The 19787-nt window shown below is 37.9% G+C and overlaps 3 protein-coding genes across 4 annotated transcripts in view; 1 reads left to right on the top strand and 2 right to left on the bottom strand.

Moving 5' to 3' along the window:
- Positions 1-6835, top strand: part of LOC134667212 (lethal(2) giant larvae protein homolog 1) — a 95236-nt gene extending 88401 nt beyond the window's left edge. Inside the window, exons 22-26 of the mRNA XM_063524540.1 lie at positions 1079-1174; positions 1616-1729; positions 2871-2991; positions 4570-4613; positions 5278-6835. Of these exons, the coding sequence (XP_063380610.1) occupies positions 1079-1174; positions 1616-1729; positions 2871-2991; positions 4570-4613; positions 5278-5394 (492 nt within the window). The 3' untranslated portion in view covers positions 5395-6835. The remainder of the gene's footprint in view (positions 1-1078; positions 1175-1615; positions 1730-2870; positions 2992-4569; positions 4614-5277) is intronic.
- A 2104-nt stretch (positions 6836-8939) lies between these two features.
- LOC134667153 (zinc finger protein ZFP2-like) overlaps positions 8940-19787 on the bottom strand; it is a 167709-nt gene continuing 156861 nt past the window's right edge. Inside the window, exons 1-7 of one of the 2 annotated variants that reach the window (XM_063524459.1) lie at positions 14238-14460; positions 13803-14160; positions 13096-13362; positions 12326-12524; positions 11795-11884; positions 10662-10808; positions 8940-10019 (exon numbers count right to left, since the gene is read on the bottom strand). In XM_063524459.1, coding sequence (XP_063380529.1) covers positions 9881-10019; positions 10662-10808; positions 11795-11884; positions 12326-12524; positions 13096-13362; positions 13803-14160; positions 14238-14360 — 1323 coding nt within the window. In that variant the 5' untranslated portion in view covers positions 14361-14460 and the 3' untranslated portion in view covers positions 8940-9880. Of the gene's footprint in view, positions 10020-10661; positions 10809-11794; positions 11885-12325; positions 12525-13095; positions 13363-13802; positions 14161-14237; positions 14461-19787 lie in introns of those variants that run through there. The other variant, XM_063524458.1, reaches the window with a different exon arrangement.
- LOC134667636 (zinc finger protein 121-like) lies at positions 15093-17231 on the bottom strand. The gene is made up of 4 exons (XM_063525061.1): positions 17009-17231; positions 16574-16931; positions 15867-16133; positions 15093-15295 (listed from the first exon to the last, which is right to left on the bottom strand). The coding sequence occupies exons 1-4, from the start codon at positions 17129-17131 to the stop codon at positions 15093-15095; spliced, it is 951 nt and encodes a 316-aa protein (XP_063381131.1). The 5' UTR covers positions 17132-17231.

The following is a 19787-nucleotide window of genomic DNA, read 5'->3' as shown; positions in this document are numbered from 1 at the left end:
ACTTCACAGGCCTGATTTTGTTAAATTATGTTTTATCATTTTCTTACTAATACGTAAGTCAAAATAACAGATAAAGACAAACGATTCATAGCTAATTCAGGGCAACAACGCGTTTATGAATACACAACACATTTTTAAGTCACATCACTCACATCTAAGATGAAATGCTTCATAGGTATTTTTCTTTCATTTTGGGAATTTCATTTGGCCCGAATCTAGTTATTTGGACAGCTTAGAGATCTCTTAATTTCTAAAACAACCTGCGGATCACACGTGGTCATGTTTGTAAACACTCGCACATCCTAAACAGCCGCGAGAGATATTGACTTACGCCGAAAGATGCGTGCGCCGGTCCTACGTTACATAACTCTTCCTCGCTCTGCATCCGAAAAACTTTGTCGCGATCTCTTGATAACAAAGAAGTTCTGTAAGAACAGAAGCTTTTTCTGCGTCTTTGACGTATTTCGTGAAAATTAATAATTAATTACAGAATTCCCCTTTTTAACGAAAGAAAGCCTACTTCTAATTTTAGTGTTGTTTTCTCCGTAAATTTTTATATTGAAGTGGGCAATAAAAATAACTTTATTTTAAATCTAATAAAATATAATAAATAGGCCGCTTTTCGAAAATGAGTGAGTGCAATTTGCCGGACGTTGTATTGGAAAGCACGAGGTCTATTGCTGTAGCATCAGACTCTTCGGTTTGTCTTTTTCAAGTAAATTTAGATTTAACTAATCAGATCATCTAATATTTAAAAGAAAAACGAGAGTAAATCGCTTACATACACGGTGTTAAACTGTTTAGACGGCAAAGATTTCACTCACTTGAATTTTTAGTCGCTATTGGCGATATGTTTCGTGCCCTTCGGGGGTCCTTCCTCAGGCTCGAGTGCTCGCGGCGACTGCGACTCGTGCACTGCAAACCATAGTATAGCATAGCGACTAAAAATTCAAGTGAGCGAAACCGTTGTCGTCTAAACGGTTTAAAATATGTCTCACGAAAGTTTAATATCGATACACGGTGTTTTTGACAGATGTACAGAACGCCGACTTAGGAACTAATTTTTTGTTTGTTTCAGGTGACGATAGCGCACTGCCAAGTGCTGCTGGCGCCCTGGGCGGTGGAGCTGCGCGGGCCTGCCGAGGAGGCCCCGCTAACCAACGGGGAACACAGGGTGAGTTGGCGAACACTTGCATATGACACAGATAAGACATCCTCCAGACTGAGCATAGTAGCGCTACCCCCTCTACGGTAGTATTACTCCATTTTCGAGTCACAGTGTCTTTGTGTGACGCCCGTGTCTTTGAACGGACCAATCACGGTACGAGACCTCGTTCACCTCGTCCTCGCACCCCAGTATTTTTGGCAGCATCGGTTTCATGGACTAATTGCTCTAAACTCCGCCTAGAGGATTCCTAGTCTATGATATGAGCTCAGAGGCATTTTAGGGAGATCTTCTTGTCCATCACATCCCCGTGCCCAGGGCACGGCGGCTCCCTCAGCTCGTGTAATTTGAATCAATTGGTCGGATGACGATGAAGTATTCACAAAACTATTTACAATTGTAAGAGTCGGATGACGCCTTCTAACCCTTCCCTCTAATCTAACTCCGCAGGAAGAGGCAGTGGAAGCACCTCACGACGTGACGGCCGCGTCGGCCGACATCACCGTGGACTCCGTGCGCGACCACACCGCGCAGCCCGAGCCTGAACTCAACATTAACCTGCAGGTATAAATAATATCAATAATTTATAGAGTGTAACCATGCTTTAAATACTATTTAGAAAAAGTCCATAGCAATTTTGGAGCGTGTAACGGAATGTCATTTACGACACGGCCATCCTGACATGGTAAATGTCCTCGTTTGCACCTGAGACAAAGTCCTGAAATGAGACTACAAATGATGCATTTATTTGGATATCTCTCCTAGAAAAAGAAAGATCTTGACGCAAGATTCAATTTGGTCGGGCTTTTCTTCAAGGCCTTCAATTATATGTAAGAGCTTGGAGCTGGCTTAAGTTGACGAGAAACATCGCATAATCGAGAAAAGAGGCGAGCTCTGTTATCTCAGTCTAAGTATCATTTTGAGTTGCGCTATTTAGGGCCACTTGCGACATCCAGGGTTAGCCACTAATTCTGAATTAACCGGTTAAACCATGTAGTACAATTTAACTCTGTGTTAACGGTTAACTGAGTTAGTTGCTAACAGTGTTGACCGAAAGTTAATGCGAATTGAAAATGTTGGCCATTAACCATTATAAATTGAACCTTAAACCGTAACGGACGATTACAGTTTACGATTCAATTTATAATGGTTAATGGCCAGCATTTTCAATTTGCATTAACTTTCGGCCAACACTGGTTGCTAACCCTGCATGGTGCAAGTGGCCCTTAGTTTTTCAAAATCTAGTAGCGTTCTCTATAACATTAGAAATTTTTATATTAAAGGAAAAAATTTACGCTTCCGGCAGGACTTGAACCCGTAAAACCTCCGCAATCCGTGCATTTGCTCTGACCCCCAAACCCCGGCCCACGGGCCAAATCCGGTCCGCCGACACCCAAAGCGAGTGCCCACTGTCCGGCCCGCGGGAGCCAGGCTCCAGGGGTTCAGCATTCATTGAGAGTGGAACTGTTCCTAGCAGCAGCAACCAGCACCCTCCCCCGGCGTAAAAACCGACAGTGGCCCGCGCTAAAGTTTCTGAGGCGCAATATGGCCCTCAGGTAAAAAAGTTTGGAGACCCCCGCTCTAACCAATTGAGCTACGGATTTTTTTCCTTTACTATAAAATTTTAAATATCGCTTGTAGACGTATCTGGTTGTTTAAAAATTAACATTACACATTACTTAAGCCTGTTAACTGTTGAGTACAGAACTCGCAAGTGAACACCAGCTCGATGGTGGTGAAGACCTCGACGCGGACGGCGGTGAACGAGAACAGCGCGGAGAACGGCACCGCCACCACCACCACCACTACCACCGTCACGGAGAACAGTGAGTACACGCCAACATGACACTTCACACTAACCACTTAAAGATGGTTATTGTCTGAGGGCCTACCGCGAACCACGTTCGACGTGTTGCGTCTCTGTCTCACTTGTAAATTCGTGTGACGGGGAAGCAACACGTCGAATGTGGTTCGCTGTAGGCCCTCTGAGACGAATGAGCTTCAGTTTTACAAGATTTTTTAAAATAAAATGCTGTTCAAGTATAAATTAATGAAAAACATTCGTCGGGTGACAAGCAAAAGTCACTAAGTACTATCAAAAAATTAAAGTAACAATGGACTTTATTACACTTGTAACACGGTTTATTATCCAATAATTTCAATGGTGTTAGTTAGTGACTTTTGCTTGTCACCCGACGTATGCACATAAACGTTACACTCTGTCTAATATGTTTATGCAACATCGTGGAGTAATTTAATTTTGGGTATAAATATCATAAATATATACTGGAAACAAGAGTTCACAAGATGCTTATGCTCAACATTATAATTAATTATTTATATTCTATGATTTAGAGCCATACAACATTCGCATGAGCATATATTCGCCTTGCAATGGCTTCATATTGAAATGTTTTAATTTTACTTTACATTAGCGATACTTCCAAGCAAGATATTATATCCTCTTCTATTTACTGTTTATTTTATTTGTCATAATAAATTAATATGTCATTGAAATGCATTAATTTTGTGTTAAAGTTATATCGGTCACAATAAAAACCATACTAGTGTCGTTCCATGGAACTTGCTAACTATGTAAACAAACCGCCATACTGAAGTCATCATTCGGTGACAGTTTCAATATGGCGGTTTGTTTACATAGTTAGCAAGTTTTACACTTTAGTACAGTCGACGTCAAAAATATGTTTACACTTTTGCACCTTACTCCATTGTAATAAGGCGAAAAATGTAAACATATCTTTGACGTTGACTGTACAAATAAGGGGGCTGTACGTATGGTCGCCACTTTATTGCTAGAAATAAATAAAACTACTTTAAAAAACCTCGATCTTAAAATCGGTAATTAACTTTAATTAATAATATGCCTTTTTCGTCATTTTTTTAAGACTGATTCGACCGTCCAGTGGCGCCCTCATTAAGGGGATTGTGTTTAGTGTAGGGAGCTAAATTTCTAATAAAACAATCCGTTTCTGTATAATCCAGTACAATAATGTTGTAAACCTACTTATACCCCGACTTTTGGTCTTTCTCACATAGTTATAAATTGCTTATTTTTTGCTTTATAACCTAAATGGCAAAGAGGGGAGACCTTTGCCCAGCAGTGGGACACACTAATAGGCTAATTAAAAAAAAAACCTAAATGGCAATGGTTGCCACATTTTTACGTTTATACTGAAGATATACTGAACTAGATATACTGAATTATACATAAAATTGAATCCCCCTAATGAGGGCGCAACTTGACGGTCGACTCAATCTTAAGTTCTCTCTTGTTGTGTAGCCAAAATGTGACCAATATGACTTGCTTCGTACACCAATCGTAGTTTATTTATGTTTAATGTTTGTTTGTATGTTTGACGGGCGCTTTATGTTTTTGTTTGTAGTCCTAGAACACAATCGCGAGGAAGGAGTCATCACCCGTATCGAGGTATCCCACACTTTGCTTTAATATCTACCTTGTTCTCTAACTTTTAAAGTCTATTTTACCTTGCATGATATCCAGTTTAATTATTTGGCTTAGACTATATAATTTTGTTAGTATTGAGTTGATTAAACTAAAAAGTATTTTTTCCGTTGATCTTTTCTTGGCTAATACGAGGGTTTCTAATGAGTTTATGCCTATTTCTTATTAAAAATATAAAATGCAATACATATGTATATTTCTCGTGCAAGTAAAATGTAATTTCTTATGAGAAACATGTGTCTTTAAACCTATATATTTAAAAAAAGTTTGACCAATACTTATTATAATTATACTTTCAAATAACTTTTGATTTGATTATCTAAAATAATTGGCTTTGTAATTGTTCTTCAAACTTAAGTAGAAGTATATAACAAATAACTAACATTTGTCTACTAATATACTAATACACATATGACGAAAGCTGTGTTGTGGCGTCCGCAATGTGTCCGTTCTGATCGACGATCTCATTCCATCACCATTTTAACTATAACAATAAAATTATATCCCGTATAACACTCAAAAACTTAACGTTTTGTGAACGTTCAAATCGTTCAGAGCCGGGCACATCGCGGCCGCTGCGCGCAGCCGAAAAGAACGTGCGCTGGTACTCATAAACGACGTTACGCAGACGGGCACCGTGACCGTCCCGGCCGGGACTGACCCCAAACTGATCCTCGAGATGTTCGACCGCCAGCGCGAGCCGCTCGCCGTGCCCGTCGCGCCCGCCGGCGCCGACACCAACTAGGAATCATCGATGAAAAATATACCGACATCGATAAAAATCGAATTAAGACCAACCCTAGCGTTTACAAGTTAGATGGATACCAGCCGTGTGGATCGTTGCTTGTTCGACAGACGATTCAATTCGTATTCCGGGTCGATGTTTTCGTGAAATGGATTAGTGAGAGAGAATATTAATTAAATGTAACTGCGGGTTTTAGAGCGTTGAGTTATAATTACTATAGAGAAGCCATACCAAACGATGAACTGTTGCAGTCGCAACCTGTACCACGCGGCTAAAACGTCGTAAGCGCCGGGAAATTCGTGGCGCTTATGCGTTTAGGTCGCGAGATTCACGCTCCGCTTCCATAGTTTGCCGAAATCAACTTATGGCGCAAAATACTGGTTCGCTATGCCGGCTCTATATATAGTAAGAATAGTTCAGTGTTATAAATGAAAGTGATGTGTTAAGACCCATTGTTACAATATGATCTTTTGTAATATAACCAAACTCATGTCAACAAGTGGAAAGAGTAAGAAGTAGACCTTAAGGCATTGAAATAATATCTTCAATCATCAGTGTATTTAATTATTTATGATGTTCTTAAAAAAATACGTAATACATATTAAATAACATAGCCATATTTTTCATTTCCAAATACATATATTGGTTATATTATAAAATATCAATTACAATATTACTTATGGTATTTTAAATAGCTTCTACCATTTTAAAATGGTTCGAGGCGATCGAGCATTATAATTTTACTTATACTTTTGGCTTCAAATATAATTATAACAAAAATAAGAGAAGCAACTTCTAATTTGTTTATATATTTCCTCAAAGTAAAGATAGTTATAATATTCATTGTTTTGAAACGTATTTATAATTATTTCGAGTTTTAACCTTTTTAAAGGCAAGCCCGACAAGTCTAAAGACTCCTTAAAGCGAATGCCTATATTTTAATTTAATTGTTTTCTAGCAATATTCATTATTAAATTAATAATTTGTATTACATGTTTCAAAGTTTGTGTCTTAATTTTTCTGTTTTTCAACATAAATAATAATTCGACTAATTGCTACTCTTACTGCCATTGTATTCCCTTTTTCTGAAATTATTTCCTACCGATATTTAGAACCTTAATGTTAAGAATTTCCGCATTTTATTATTATTCAAAGTTTCAACTAGTTGTATATTATTGTTTTGTATATTATCGGTAGTATTATTTGACGCAATGTATAGATAAAACTTTGCCTGTGTGTTTCTTGTTAAGCTTTCGGTGTATTTTTTGTTGAAACCGGCATTTACGTGTACTTTTAATTCCGAAATACACTCAAACTTGTACTTAACATTGTATGAAACCTCAGACAGGTTACTTATGGATTTACCCTCAATATACACCGTTTGGACGTTTATTTGCAGTGGCGTAGCTAGACGTGGGCGAAGCGCCCCGTCCCAACGGCCTCGCACGTAATGGCTCCTCTACACGATGGCCCAGCGCCGGCCGCTCCAAGGGACGCATTTATGCGATAGAGGGAGCAAGTGATATTGCTGTCTCATTCTACCGCATGGCTGCGTCCCTTGGAGTGGCCGGCCCTTGCCCATTGTGTAGAGGAGCCATAACATGCGTTGCAAAGCCACCCTTTTTATTACCTTGGCAATACACATTGAACTTACTATAAGCTTACCCCTCTGCTGAAAAACTTGCACAATTGTGCAAACTTTTGTATGGACTGACATGGCTATTTGTACGTTGCGTACAAATCATGTAGAAATAGCAATACATTTGACATCCCTCCCCCGCAAAAATCGGCAGACTTTCGTACAGAAAATGACAGCCATGACGTCTTCAGTTACTAAATGCTCTAAGACAGGGGTCACCAATTAGTTTCTTCAGAGGTCCGATTTTTTAAAATAATATGACCATCGCGGTCCTTTCCTACTTGAGTTTATTAAATAAGTATTAAAATTATATAGGTCCGCCATTTGGTGACCCCTGCTCTAAGACATTAAATAGGGCCTGGGGGGGGTGGAAATTCGCCCACGGCTAGAGTAGATAACGCTGCGCCACTGATTATTTGAGTACAAAACCGAGCCATAGCAACGTACGTTGTACTGCAACCTGCAATGAGATTGTGGATTGTCTAATATTTATAGTTAAGGACATGTGAATTGATGTACCAATCTAGTTAAGTTCAACTTCGGACATTCAGAGTGAATGCGATGTGCCTATTTATTTCTTTTTTTATAATGAGAATTGTATTTAGGTGAATAGTTAATAAAGTTTTTTGACAAGTAGGTAATGACTAGAGTATTTTATTATAGTTAGCGTTTAAGTTCCCATGTCAAATCAGAGCAAAACCACGTTTTACTGTCAATTTTAAAACTTAAGCTTTTACATGGCGTTTACTTCGGATTCGATTGTATATTCAGTAAATAATAATTTTATTAAATTATAATGAATGGAAAGTTTTATGCAATATTTTTTTAACTTTTTTTGTAGAGATTTTTTTAATTTTATATTTACTGTTTTGCGATTTTAACACTTTGTACCTTATTCGACTTGATTCGGTGTCGTAGCGACCGGCCGCGCTTACAGTTCACCCGCTAAATATAAGTTACAATACAATAGGCATATTTGTTAACATAAAGCGTTCTCTTAAAATAGTTACAGCCACAGGGGAAAATTTCGCGCGTAAATAACGCCTCATGATTGGCTGACACAGCGCGTCAAGAAATATTTAGTATCTGTGCTTTTTGTAACTTATATGTGGTAACACTGCGCGGCTGTGCGAAGAGCGCCGAGCGAGGCAGCTGGCGCGCGCGAGCGAGACAACATCACAATGTGATAAGGGGTTGAGCTTTCTAAAATATATCCTTATTTCTAGCGTAAGTTGGTCACTTAGGTCTTTATAAGGTAGAATATATTTCCCACATGATTTTGAACTTTGTTTCAAAGTAATAGGGTTCAATTTTGCATAAATTCTGAGCCTTATAAAGGCTTAAACTAAGTGATGGAGTAGCCGAAGCTTTTTTACTGTACAATCTTCTCTAGCATGGCATTTTTAAATATTTGATACGGCAATTTGTATCCAATGTTCTTACGCAAAATAAATGCTAAGATTTAATTTATTATTGGTTTTATTTTTACCTGCCGCCTCCATGCAATTGTGAACAAGAGATGAATAATAAAAAAAAAAAAAAAAAGAATAGAAATTAAAATGATTCCTAGGTCATATTGATATGATAAAATATTGCGTAAATTTAACCCCTATATCATCACCCTACTACTTGGGGTTTGGTACAAAGGTGCGTTCAAGAACGTAAGCCTTTTTTTATCTGTGAGCTCTCTAATTCTTTGTAGACATTTGGCAACACTGCATTTAAGGGTTAATATAATAAAACAGCCATAACTTGGGAATTTTTACTACGACGCCGCCATTGCGCGAAAGATCGTTATTGTTATCACTGACCTATACCTATTGTTTTGAGGCTGGCAGGGGGTCGCGACCCACAGTTTGAAAAACACTGATCTAAGGTATCCAGTACATAACCAAATAAAACATAATTTAACAAATATAGATAGACAATTTAATAAAAGTGCTTAACTTGATCACAATTGTTCACAATTGAAATAACAAAATATAGATTTTTGGATAAAATACTTTTAACATTATTAGCTTAAAATACTGTAACATAAAAGAGAGGTATGTAAGATAATTACAACCTTTTCTTACGTATAAAACTACATAACATTATGTCATAAATATCTTAGCCCACCATATACAAAATTTTACACAGAACACAGGAAATTGAACAGATTTTTCTTTTATAGTGAAGTATAGCAAATACAACTCTACTCCAATTAAAGGTATTTTAAACCTTAGCGAACTTAAATATAAAAATATATTAAAATTACGATAGTGGTGAAAATGTTAAAAAAAGATAAATATAACATCAGTATCTTTTACTTTAACGAAATAGCACATTCTACAAATAAGTTTTTTTTACTAAGAAATTGAACTCCAACAGCGATATTTATTTAAAAATTGAACTCTAATACCCTATGAATAACGTTAAACAAAACGATCACCTTTAATGCTAAAATAATAACTCTGGAAAATGGTATACAATTATAAAAGTAACTACCTAAATCCCTTTTCGTATTTTTTGTGAGTTTCAATATGTATTGAATAACACTTGGCCGCTTAGCAGTACGCGGCAAAAATATTCGGGTTATTTCCACTAGTTACCACCGTAAAAAAATCTGGGAAAAAAATTCCCATAGTTACCACCAAACCGAGTTGGTGGGAATTTTTTTCCCACCTTTTACCACTGGTAACTAATGGGGAAAAAAAATCCCAATAGTTACCACTGGTAAAAACTTGGTGGTAACTAGTGGGAATAACCCGAATATTCCCTACACCGAGGACAATACAAATTTATCCCTGCACGTCATTCCTACACCATCCCCTCGATTTTGAACCTTATCCCCCGGTCACAGAGTCTTCAGTCGGCCCGCAGGTGTTTCTGGTGCGCGGTGAACTCGTGGCGGCGGCGGTGGTCGGAGCGGCCGAAGCGCACGCCGCAGAACCCGCACGGGTAGCGCTTCTCCTTCGTGTGACTGACCATGTGGACTTTCAGGTAGCTGTGGGCAGTAGAATGTGCGTAAGCTGAACAGTTTAGACACAAGTCTTGTTTGTCGAATATCAATATCACTTTAAATGCTCAGAAGCAGTATCATGGTCGCATTTTTACCACCAGTCATGCCATGCGTCACACTCGCACTTACATATTTGTTAAAACGTGACAGGCATGGTGACAAATGATAAAGAGCCGGCCATCTTAGCCCTACAGATATATGTAGGTTATAAACTAAGGAATAAATAAAAAGTTGTAAATGGCGGCCATTTATTTTCCCATCTTTCAAAACCGATCGGATTGGCACTTCCACGTGCAACATGTAAACCGCGAATGTTGATGACATTCATTAACGAATATATTTTAACTTTTCTAAACACATTTGGAGCTTACTACCTATTTTAATCGATTCGTTGCGTGTTCCATTTTCGAAAACTTTTGGAACAATCATTTCATGACACTCCTCCCGTGTCATGCGCCACACGTAAAAAACATTGATGACACGGCAGGCGTGTCATCAGCAACGAATCGGTTAAATTCATGCTTTGGTAACTATTTTACAATAAATCATTCCCGCACCCAAAACCCCGGGGTATGGTTATAAAACCGATCGGACAATTAAATAAAAAGTTGCAAATGCCATATTTACCCGGGTTTCATGAAACTCATGTCACAGAGATCGCAGTGGTAGTTCTTGACGTCTCCGTGTATGAGTCGATGCTCCTTCAGCGTGCTGCTGGATGAGAAGAACTTGCCGCACTCGCTGCACTCGTAGGGACGCTCTTTAGTGTGCGATCTGGGAATGTGAGCTTTATGTGTGAGCCAGTTGGGTTGAGATTACAATGCAAGGTTATTTGATTTATACACTCGCGGATTCGTACGAACGCTCTTTGTTGTACCATTTGGGAATGTAAGCTTTATGTCTTAGTTGGTTAGGTTGAGTTTACAGTGCATAAGATAACTTGAATTACTGCTCACTCGTAGGGACACTCTTTCGTGTGCGCTCTGGGAAAGTGAGCTTTGTGTTAGCCAGTTGGGTTGAGATTACAATGCAAGGTTGCTTGATTTATACACTTGCGGCTTCGTACGGACACTTTTTGGTGTGCGACGTGAGAAAATGAGCCTCGAGTCGTAGTATTGTGTACGTTGAGTTTTCAATGCAAGGTTATGTGTCTAATCGGTGCTTCACAGTGTGATCCACGAGGAAAAGTAAGCCCTGAGCCTTAGGCCGTTAGGTTAAATTTTCAATGGCAAGGTAACAACTTATTTCCGTATTAGGGTCGGTTACACCAAACTGTTCGTATCGTTAAAGAGTTCGCTAAATTTTTATGTATGGAAAGTTTCATGGTAAAGCGCCGGGGCGCGCCGGCTGACGTTGATCAGTCTGTCAAATGTCGTTGGTGCAACTGGCCCTTAGTTAGTGCATTAATTTGTACCTACGGGCACCTTTTGACTTGCGATCCGTGAAAATGCACCGCAAGTCTCAATCCTTTAGGTTGTGGTTACAATATCATAGCTTATTTATTTATTTTGCTGCGCGCTTTACTTAAATTACGGCCTCTTAACGGCTCGGCCACGACATGACGCGCCTGGCGACGGCAGCAGCGACAACCAAGGTGGGAACGAAAGGTCCGATCGTGTCTCGCTCCAACCTATGGTTACAGATACCGCCGTCGCAAGACGCGCAATGTCGTGGCCGAGCCGTAAGTAAATAAGGTAAGTATGTATGTACTCTCTTATTTATCAATTCGCATACTAAAAATGAATAGCTACGTTGCTTACCTTAAATGCACTTGCAAATGGTACTTCTTGAAGAAAGTCTTTGAGCAGAATTGACATAGATGTGTTTTTTCTTTATCGTGGACCTGTCGTCTGTAACAAACAATAATAAAATTAATATCACTTGGTGTGTATCCTTCAAATCAAGAGTGAACAGGCATCTTCTGGGCAAGCTCGCTCCATCGTAGGCCACGTCTACGCCTCGGCAAGTCTGTGGCCATGAGTAAGCCCATACATAATAAAAAAAGGCGTCCATGTTTTACACGTTTTCCGAGCAAAGCTCGATCTCCAAGATATTAACCCTTTAACAGTCAAGATTACAAGAAATACGCGGTTGTGTCTGTGCGTCGATAGCTTTGGACCAACATATATAGGCTTACCCGCTTATTCAACGCGCTACAAACCTCAATTAGCTAATAATCGTTTGTCTTTATCTGTCATTTTGACTTATGTATTTGTAAGAAAGGGATATAACATAATTTAACTAAATCAGGCCCGTAATGATTTATAAATTGGGTTAGGGAATAAACTCACTTATGTATGTTAACATGCAGCTGCGACCGGAACTTCTTCTCGCACACGTCGCACTGGAAGGCGCGGTCCTTCGTGTGCGTGGTCATGTGCACGTCGAGCACGCCCTGCGACACGAAGCGGCGCTCGCACTGCACGCAGGCAAACGGGAGCGCCTCACGGTTGTGCACGCGCAGGCGATGCGTCGACAGGCACACAACCTCTGGACGAAAAAGGATTTTATCATTATTGTGTGTGTTGGTCAAAAATCATGGGTTCAAAATTTGGTTGTGGTAGTGCTCTGGGCATTTTCCACAGCCATTGTGCCTACTTAGCGTTAAACGAGGTAGCGCTACTCTAATAACCCCAGCTCCCCCATGAAGCCTAGCAATGTTTTCAGGTTGCTAACTGCCTCTTTTAGTGTGCTTGGAGTCCCTAGGTATTGCTCCTGATGCTTCTACCTGTTTGCAGTCTAGTAGTGTTTGGTGTGCAAAACACAATGTTTTGTTGTTTCCTCTTCTTCCATGCAGGCTGTCTGTTTTACCCATATTGTGTTAGTAAGTAAATATCCTTTATTGCACCAAAAAGCGAAATACTAGCGACAAGACAAGATTAGATAACAACAGGCGGTCTTATTGCTAAAAGCCGATTTCTTCCAAAGAACCTAAATGGCATAACCCGTATGGTGACTGTACACACTAGATGTGGTCATTTTGTATTGGAAATGGAGCACTTGGCACTGAAAGTGTTAAGATGGCTCTGTTAATACAGAAATACTAATTGGTTTTACTCACTCTTATGACAAATATTGCATTCAGACTTAATGCCTAAATGCTTAATCTTGTAATGCCTGGTCCGCGCACCGTATGTGGAAAACAGCTTTGGACAGACTTTACACTGGAGCTTCTTACGCTCACTCATGGGCAGATGCTGGAGCGAGTGCTCCTTCAGGTTACGGACTGACTTGCCACACTCCTCACACACTTGCCGTTCTTGTTTCACATTTTCTAGTTTTAATGCCTTTATTTTCCTTGGACGGCCACGTTTTTTATTTATTGGTGCTAAAAATGATAAATAAGATTTAATAATGGATGAATAATTTACAAAACTCTGTAATATCTTCTATTGAGGAGTTTTATTAAAATGTCTATGAGAAAGAAAAACTCATGGATATCATACTTTTAGGTTCAATAATAAACAAAAACAAGATATAAAATCCATGTATGGTTATATAAATGTGTGGAAAAGGTGTATTTAAGAAAAAATATTTTCTGTAAAAAGTTAATCTTGTTAGAGTCAGACCAAGAAAAGTCTGCAGCGGATTTGATAGCCCACGCAGTGCAAGTCTCATTTATACATCATAATTACATAGAAGTTTGACATTTAAAATAACACGTGCACTGCGTGGGCTATCAAATCCGCTGCAGACTTTTCATGGACTGACTAACTCCATTTCACATCCAACTCTTTGATATTATTTTATATTAAGTTTGAAGTTTACCATTTTCTTTGGTCTCATCCTTAATATTTTCATATTTTACTCTCTGTATAACACTAAGCAGCTCTTCATCCGACTCCACACCGGCCCAGGTATCCTCGTCCTTAACATCTAATTCCTGTTTAATATCCATCGGACAATTATCAATAACCGAAACATATTCATCATAATCAAGAGAATTCTCATGTTTGACATTGTTTTCATCCACGTATATGGATGATTTATGATCCACTAGAGTTACTTCTAGAGATTTTAAATAGGCATCATTTTTCAAGGATAGTGCCTTAAACTTATAGAATGATATGATTTTTCTATAGCAGTTATTACATAGCTTCGTTGTAATTTTTGAGTCTTGTGTAACCTGTAATTAAAACAAGATATATAGATATAGTAAACCGTAATAAATATGTAAAAAAGCATTAAGTGTTAGGTATTTACCTTGATATCTAAACAAAACACCATGATTTCCAAGTAGTTTTTGTTGTCCTCACCTATGCCCTTTTCTAGCTCGGATATATTCCTGATAGCTGGAGTTTTGAGGCAGGTTCGGCATATATTCATTGTGATAGAGTTCTGTCTTATTTTAGAGTAATAAATAGATAAAATATTTAAAACAATAAATTACTATGTTTACGAACACGTCCGTCAACGTCACATTGTTTTGACATTTTTTTTTTTTTTTTTTTTAACAATTATGGCCTGGATGCGAGTCCTTTAAGCCAAATTGTTTTGACAGGACTGAAACGTTTTTGAGGTTTGGTCTGCTTTCAAGTATATACGCAACAATAGAGTCTGGCTACTGAAATTTTACCTAAGTTATTGGCGGGAAATTCAAAAAATCTCGGGCTGGTCACACTTTGTGTAGTAGGAATTATAGCACTTTAAACTCTCGCGTTTTGTACACATATTCAATTACACAAACGGGTCTACCGCGATATAATTTCATTGTTTTTACCTTTAATTCCGACGTTTCAGCTGAGTTGCATCAGCTGTGGTCACGGAAAGACTGACGTCCCAACAAATGTCAACGGAGATATTAATAAAACAACAGTAATATAAGTAACCCTTTAACAGTCAAGATTACAAGAAATACGCGGTTGTGTCTGTGCGTCGATAGCTTTGGACCAACATATATAGGCTTACCCGCTTATTCAACGCGCTACAAACCTCAATTAGCTAATAATCGTTTGTCTTTATCTGTCATTTTGACTTATGTATTTGTAAGAAAGGGATATAACATAATTTAACTAAATCAGGCCCGTAATGATTTATAAATTGGGTTAGGGAATAAACTCACTTATGTATGTTAACATGCAGCTGCGACCGGAACTTCTTCTCGCACACGTCGCACTGGAAGGCGCGGTCCTTCGTGTGCGTGGTCATGTGCACGTCGAGCACGCCCTGCGACACGAAGCGGCGCTCGCACTGCACGCAGGCAAACGGGAGCGCCTCACGGTTGTGCACGCGCAGGCGATGCGTCGACAGGCACACAACCTCTGGACGAAAAAGGATTTTATCATTATTGTGTGTGTTGGTCAAAAATCATGGGTTCAAAATTTGGTTGTGGTAGTGCTCTGGGCATTTTCCACAGCCATTGTGCCTACTTAGCGTTAAACGAGGTAGCGCTACTCTAATAACCCCAGCTCCCCCATGAAGCCTAGCAATGTTTTCAGGTTGCTAACTGCCTCTTTTAGTGTGCTTGGAGTCCCTAGGTATTGCTCCTGATGCTTCTACCTGTTTGCAGTCTAGTAGTGTTTGGTGTGCAAAACACAATGTTTTGTTGTTTCCTCTTCTTCCATGCAGGCTGTCTGTTTTACCCATATTGTGTTAGTAAGTAAATATCCTTTATTGCACCAAAAAGCGAAATACTAGCGACAAGACAAGATTAGATAACAACAGGCGGTCTTATTGCTAAAAGCCGATTTCTTCCAAAGAACCTAAATGGCATAACCCGTATGGTGACTGTACACACTAGATGTGGTCATTTTGTATTGGAAATGGAGCACTTGGCACTGAAAGTGTTAAGATGGCTCTGTTAATACAGAAATACTAATTGGTTTTACTCACTCTTATGACAAATATTGCATTCAGACTTAATGCCTAAATGCTTAATCTTGTAATGCCTGGTCCGCGCACCGTATGTGGAAAACAGCTTTGGACAGACTTTACACTGGAGCTTCTTACGCTCACTCATGGGCAGATGCTGGAGCGAGTGCTCCTTCAGGTTACGGACTGACTTGCCACACTCCTCACACACTTGCCGTTCTTGTTTCACATTTTCTAGTTTTAATGCCTTTATTTTCCTTGGACGGCCACGTTTTTTATTTATTGGTGCTAAAAATGATAAATAAGATTTAATAATGGATGAATAATTTACAAAACTCTGTAATATCTTCTATTGAGGAGTTTTATTAAAATGTCTATGAGAAAGAAAAACTCATGGATATCATACTTTTAGGTTCAATAATAAACAAAAACAAGATATAAAATCCATGTATGGTTATATAAATGTGTGGAAAAGGTGTATTTAAGAAAAAATATTTTCTGTAAAAAGTTAATCTTGTTAGAGTCAGACCAAGAAAAGTCTGCAGCGGATTTGATAGCCCACGCAGTGCAAGTCTCATTTATACATCATAATTACATAGAAGTTTGACATTTAAAATAACACGTGCACTGCGTGGGCTATCAAATCCGCTGCAGACTTTTCATGGACTGACTAACTCCATTTCACATCCAACTCTTTGATATTATTTTATATTAAGTTTGAAGTTTACCATTTTCTTTGGTCTCATCCTTAATATTTTCATATTTTACTCTCTGTATAACACTAAGCAGCTCTTCATCCGACTCCACACCGGCCCAGGTATCCTCGTCCTTAACATCTAATTCCTGTTTAATATCCATCGGACAATTATCAATAACCGAAACATATTCATCATAATCAAGAGAATTCTCATGTTTGACATTGTTTTCATCCACGTATATGGATGATTTATGATCCACTAGAGTTACTTCTAGAGATTTTAAATAGGCATCATTTTTCAAGGATAGTGCCTTAAACTTATAGAATGATATGATTTTTCTATAGCAGTTATTACATAGCTTCGTTGTAATTTTTGAGTCTTGTGTAACCTGTAATTAAAACAAGATATATAGATATAGTAAACCGTAATAAATATGTAAAAAAGCATTAAGTGTTAGGTATTTACCTTGATATCTAAACAAAACACCATGATTTCCAAGTAGTTTTTGTTGTCCTCACCTATGCCCTTTTCTAGCTCGGATATATTCCTGATAGCTGGAGTTTTGAGGCAGGTTCGGCATATATTCATTGTGATAGAGTTCTGTCTTATTTTAGAGTAATAAATAGATAAAATATTTAAAACAATAAATTACTATGTTTACGAACACGTCCGTCAACGTCACATTGTTTTGACATTTTTTTTTTTTTTTTTTTAACAATTATGGCCTGGATGCGAGTCCTTTAAGCCAAATTGTTTTGACAGGACTGAAACGTTTTTGAGGTTTGGTCTGCTTTCAAGTATATACGCAACAATAGAGTCTGGCTACTGAAATTTTACCTAAGTTATTGGCGGGAAATTCAAAAAATCTCGGGCTGGTCACACTTTGTGTAGTAGGAATTATAGCACTTTAAACTCTCGCGTTTTGTACACATATTCAATTACACAAACGGGTCTACCGCGATATAATTTCATTGTTTTTACCTTTAATTCCGACGTTTCAGCTGAGTTGCATCAGCTGTGGTCACGGAAAGACTGACGTCCCAACAAATGTCAACGGAGATATTAATAAAACACCCTAAAAATTTCAATCGAGAGGACGGTTACAAATTATCGTCTACTTGGGGACCAGTGATTCAAATGTTGAAACCAGCAGATATATCTTCGGACCAGTGTACGGATACTGTGAGTGTTGTGTGTCGTGCCGTGGACAATAAACATTAAACTTTAACGGGTAGCTGCAATTTCTTTGTCTACCCCGAACATTTTTATAAACTAATTTCGGGTAGTTTAGTGTTGTTTTATTAATATCTCCGTTGACATTTGTTGGGACGTCAGTCTTTCCGTGACCACAGCTGATGCAACTCAGCTGAAACGTCGGAATTAAAGGTAAAAACAATGAAATTATATCGCGGTAGACCCGTTTGTGTAATTGAATATAGGAATTATAGGTTTGATACTAGACAATATTTTCGACAAGTAAGGTACCTAAGGAAATAAGTTTAATAAACGTTTACGTGGTCTCAAAGTCAGCTCACATAATTTCTACCACTATTTAAAGTACAGTCAATGACAAACACATATGTTTACGTTCCAATATTTAGATTTTATAGATATATTTCAGAACTTTTAGTTTATCCGTTTCTTTATACACTTGTCCTGTTTCTGAGATTCAGGCATTAATAAATTCACGTACTTAATCAAAGTAATAGGCAAATGTTAGAACTAGTATTTAAAGTATCAAAATATTTATAGAGCACCAACCTCATAATTTGTTTACATTTGGTTAGGAGTTGTAAACATTGCAGTTTTTCGTTATACAACGCTACACATCGAGTTCGCACATTGTCGTAATTATTTACGTGTTTAAATAATAGTTTGCGAACCTCACTCAGTATAGAAATTATTAATATTATTTAAAATAAACCCCTTAAATCCAGCAAACAATTTGAATGAATGACATAAATTGACAACTGATTTTTACCTTTTTTTTAAAATCATAGACAATTGGTGATACAACAACGAAATATCTGTCAACAATTTTTGGCTAGCCAGACTACGCACGATCACTTTTTTTACTCAAGTACTTGCTCAACATGCATTGGTTAAATGCGCCATGTGCAAGAATTAATTCAGAATCACCATGTCCCGTAACGAAACGCAATATTCTGTTGTGTTGTCAACAAAACAAACGAAAAAGGGCGGGAAACTTCGACCTGTGCGCGCGTCTTTTTTTACATTTAACAAATTTTAAATATTTTTTGTGTTAATAGTGGTCAACTCAGTGTAAATAGTTTGTAAATATCTTTAGTAGTTAGTTTATTATATTTTGTGTATATAAATTCATCATCTAGGTAAGTTTTTAGTGTATATTCACCGCCATGGGCGGTGACGGCGAACCTCACGACCCAGGGGGAGGTCAGGGTTGGGCAGTATTTCAATTACATGTATTTGAAATACGTATTTGAAATACATTGTAGTATTTTGTATTTGTATTTCAAATACTACCTGGAAAAGTATTTTGTATTTGGTATTTCAAATACTGCACTCACATGTATTTTGTATTTTGTATTTCAAATACTTCAAGCTTCAAAATACATTTCTACAAAATACATTTTATTAAATTCTATGATCCTAAAATGGAACGTTTTTTTTAAAAATATAATGTACAACTTGTACGAGGGCAAATATGTACCATGCGCGAGTTATTCTGCGCGGAACTTTTCGTCAACAGCCAGGGGATAGAGTCATTACAGTAGTTTCCGTCCATGCTCTAGTTTTCGACCACTTGACAGATAGGCAAATAATATATTTCATTTTTAATTTACTATTTGCAGCAATGTAGGTTTATATTCAAATTTCGTCAAGTGGATGAAAACTAGAGCTGGACGAAAACAAGCGCAATGACCCTATACGTTTTTAGGAAAGGATATTCGTTAAACAAACTAAACGATTAGACAAAAAGAATTAAAAGTATTTTGTATTTTGTATTTGAAATACATTATTTTAAACACTGTAATTTGTATTTTGTATTTCAAATACCAGTCACCAAAGTAGTTTGTATTTGGTATTTCAAATACTTTTAAAAATGTATTTTGTAATTTGTATTTGAAATACGTGGAAGCCAGTATTTTGCCCAACCCTGGGGGAGGTGGGCCTCCGGTTTCACATACAATTACTATAGATAACAATAGCTCTGAGAGAGAAATGAAAGAATACCACAGTATGGATACAGATAGCTCAGTAT

Source organism: Cydia fagiglandana, chromosome 9 (assembly GCF_963556715.1).
Source record: "Cydia fagiglandana chromosome 9, ilCydFagi1.1, whole genome shotgun sequence".
NCBI classification, from domain to species: Eukaryota; Metazoa; Arthropoda; class Insecta; order Lepidoptera; family Tortricidae; genus Cydia; species Cydia fagiglandana.
This window is presented reverse-complemented; position numbering and strand designations above follow the sequence as displayed.